General features: G+C 33.8%; 1 protein-coding gene across 1 annotated transcript; it reads left to right on the forward strand.

The window, feature by feature from the left end:
• The first annotated feature begins 353 nt into the window (after positions 1 to 353).
• On the forward strand, positions 354 to 2,661 carry LOC110107434. Its single transcript, XM_020837699.1, has 3 exons — positions 354 to 522; positions 708 to 1,895; positions 2,519 to 2,661. The coding sequence occupies exons 1-3, from the start codon at positions 354 to 356 to the stop codon at positions 2,659 to 2,661; spliced, it is 1,500 nt and encodes a 499-aa protein (XP_020693358.1).
• The last annotated feature ends 1,155 nt before the right edge of the window (positions 2,662 to 3,816 follow it).

Genomic DNA, 3,816 nt, shown 5'->3' on the forward strand with positions numbered 1-3,816 from the left:
CAAACATGCCTAACATTTTATTTCATATTATTTGTTAAATTGCTTTATATAGATAACTTTGATTAGTCTATGCTTTTGTTGCTTCATGTGGAACATATTTCAATATGAGTATTGACTATTATTGAGTAATATATTTTATTTTAGAATGGACCCACCAACAAGTTCTTCGCATAGTGTGCGTGAAAAGATTGACATTGCTTGGAATCATTGTACTGAAAGTAAATGCCCAGATGGAAAAAAACGATATAGATGTCCACATTGTGGGATTATATATAAAGGTGGAGGCATTAACAGGATAAAACAACATTTAGCAGGAGTTAGAGGTAACATAGCTTCATGCAAAAAAGTCCCACATGATGTTCGTCATCAGATGCGCTAATCTGAAAGAAATAGAAAACAAAAAACAACAAGCCCAGGAGGGGTTAGAGCAGGGCACAGCATTGTTTGTGGATGAGCATATGGATGAAGAAAGGGGCTCTTCGTCACTTCCCAAGTCACAATCATCTGATGCCCACCATGAAGGTACTAAAAGAGGGAAGAGAAAAATATATGAAATAGAAAATTTTTTTGCACCAAGAACTAAAGGAGGTTCTCTCAACCATTATTGAAGAGTGTAATGGCATCCAAAGAAGCAATACATCGTGCTGATTTGGCAATTTTTAGGTGGTTTTTTGACAGTTGCATCTCTCTTAATGCCATAAACTCAGCATTTGCACAAAAGGCAATTGATGCTATAGCTGCAATTGGACCTGGGTATAAATTGCCATCATACTATAAATTGAGGGTTAATCTTCTAAGAGATTGCAAAGAGGAATGTAAGTTGTTGATTGATTTATATAGAAGATCATGGACTGAAATAGGTTGCACACTCATGGCTGATGGTTGGACAGATAACAAGAATAGAACTTTAATTAATTTCCTTGTGTACAGTTCAAGGGGTGTAGCCTTCTTAAAATCTATGGTTGTTTCTGATATTACGAAGGATGCCAAGACTTTATGTCCGTTATTTTGTGAAGTTGTTGAATGGGTAGGACCACAGAATGTTGTGCAACTTGTAACAGATAATGCTGCAAATTATAAGAAGGCAGGGGAACTACTACATGAAAGATTTAACAATATATATTGGTCTTCTTGCTCTGCTCACTGCTTGAATCTTATTCTTAAAGATATTGGAAACATGTCTCATATTCAGGAACTTGCAAAAAGAGCATCAAAGGTTACAATATTTGTTTATAATCATGTTTTTATTTTAGGTTGGCTTAGAAAGAGAGATGGATGGAAGGAAATTATCAAGCCCGGTGCTACTAGATTTGCTACAACTTTTATAACTTTGAGAAACATATATGATCACAAAATCTACGTACAGGCTTTCATAACAAGCAAAGTGTTCTTTGATTCAAAGATATCAAAAATAGTGAAAGGGAAAGAAGTATCATCTATCATTTTGGATAATAAATTTTGGAATGATGGTTTGCTAGCTTCCAAATTATTTGGCCCTTTAATTCAGTTACTGAGAATTATGGGTTCTGATGAGAAACCATCTTTGGGATTTCTTTATGATGGCATGTACAGAGCAAGGAAAGCCATTAAGGGCATGTTTAGAAATGCTAAAAGGATGTACAAACCTTACACAACTATTATAAAGACGAGATGGGATAGCCAGCTAAAACTAGGCATACATTGTGCAGCTTATTTTCTTAATCCACATTTTCAATATGATAAAGAAAATTTTTGCCAGAAACCTGAAGTACTGCAAGGTTTAATTGAGCTGATTAGGAATAAAGATATATGTCCAAAATCATCAGCAGCAATGCATGAGGTTAGACTTTTCCGTGATAATTTAGAGAGTTTTGGCAAGCCAATTGCACTATCAATAGCCAAAGAAATGCAGCCAGGTAAGTGAAGCCAATATTTTAGTATACATTTCTTCTTTAATGCATATCAAATAAATAATACTTAACTTTTTGTAGATGAATGGTGGAAAATGTTCGTATCAAGTGCACCAAATTTGCAGAAATTGGCTGTTAGAATTCTAAGTCAAACCTCTTCATCTTCTGTATGTGAAAGAAATTGGAGTGTATTTGAACAAATTCATACCAAGAGACCAAATCATCTAGAGCATCAAAGGCTTAATGATCTTGTATTTGTTCGGAACAACCTTAATTTGAGGTATAGGTATGATTGTATTTAAATATTTCTATATATAAGCATGAATAATTTTTTTATGATGTTTTATATTAATTTTATAGATTTCAAACAAAAAAAGAAACTACGATCCTTTGGATTATACAAGCATAGAGATAGTGAATTTTTGGGTGCTTGATGAAGAACCAATTTCAGAGCTTGTTATGGAGAATTTAGAGAATGAAATATATGCTGAAGATGTCACTCCTATTGCCTAAAAGGTTAATACTAGTTGTACTAAAGAACCTCAAAGTAAGTACATAGTTGGTTTAAGTTATATCATGTGAAAGTGATGTTTAATATATATATAATATTTTGTATTTCTAATATGCAGATGATGATGTCCTTGATGATGTTGAAAATGATAATGAAATAATTGGCAATGATGATATTGATGCTTTTGGAGGGGAGTGTTTTGATGAACAAAGATTTAGGGATATCATTTTTGATGCTTCAAATCTAGAAGATGACTTCTAGATTTATATACATATTTATGTTTAAACTTTGAAGTTTGACTTGATATGAAATTATGAACATTTTGTTTGATGCCAAAAGCTATGCATTTGTTTATGTTTTATTGATTAATTTGATGTGACACTTATATTATGTGTTATTTGTTTATATTTCATAAACTTAATTGATGTCATGTTTATGTTATTTGAATTAGGGGTTATGAAAATACAATTTAGAATGAATGTATAAGAAGAAAATTTAACATCTATTTTATTTTATTTAATAATAATATTATTTATTACGTCATCCGGTTCGACCTCGGTTCGACAGGTCACCGTGAACCTATCCTTCTTCCGGTTCATTGTCCGGTCCGATTTTCACAACGTTGTTGTTAACATCGCAAAAACCCACATTTGCATCATCAAAGTTATCATGACAATCATTTTCCTTAGAAGCCTTCTCAACCAAAACAAGGGAGACAACCAGCTGATAATCATAAGCAGGAATTAAGGACAAATTATTAGCAAGATCTTTATTAATACCCTCACAATCCTCTTGATTAGAACAAGGAAAATTAATTAAAGGAGATGCACATTGATTATCAAAAATGGTAACCACCGGAAACAATAATTCTTTGCCAGCCATCTCATTGTTAACACCATCAATATTCTCCGAAATAGAAATAACAGAAGGCAAACCAGGCAAACCCAGAGGGTTGACGGTAACCAATGTGATAGACTCATCAGACTATCCCGAATCACAAAAAAGATGCAGCAAAAGCCCAGTTTCCAAATTCACCACATTACCTTGTAATGTTAAGTCAACACTAACATTGGCGAGTACACCATTAGCAATCCTCTCACCCTCATTAACGGATACATTGTTAACTACGGGATTTTTATCAAGATTAGGATGTAAAATCCGACAGTCAGAACTTGAATGACCCAACGATTTGCAGTAAGAGCAATAAGAATGAAACTCTTCCATAATGACGGACTAAATGTAACCGAAATTTTCAAGTCCAACCCAAACTCTATTGGGATATTGTTTGGTGACATCAAGCTTAACTAGCACACGAGCAACAGAGGGCCTAGAACCGCAAGATGTGACATTATTAGTTTTAAGAGCCCGACCATCCCACTCTTTGATCTCCGATTAAGGGTATCTCATATGAAGCTC

This window comes from Dendrobium catenatum, unplaced genomic scaffold (assembly GCF_001605985.2).
Source record: "Dendrobium catenatum unplaced genomic scaffold, ASM160598v2 fragScaff_scaffold_853, whole genome shotgun sequence".
In the NCBI taxonomy this organism is placed as follows: Eukaryota; Viridiplantae; Streptophyta; class Magnoliopsida; order Asparagales; family Orchidaceae; genus Dendrobium; species Dendrobium catenatum.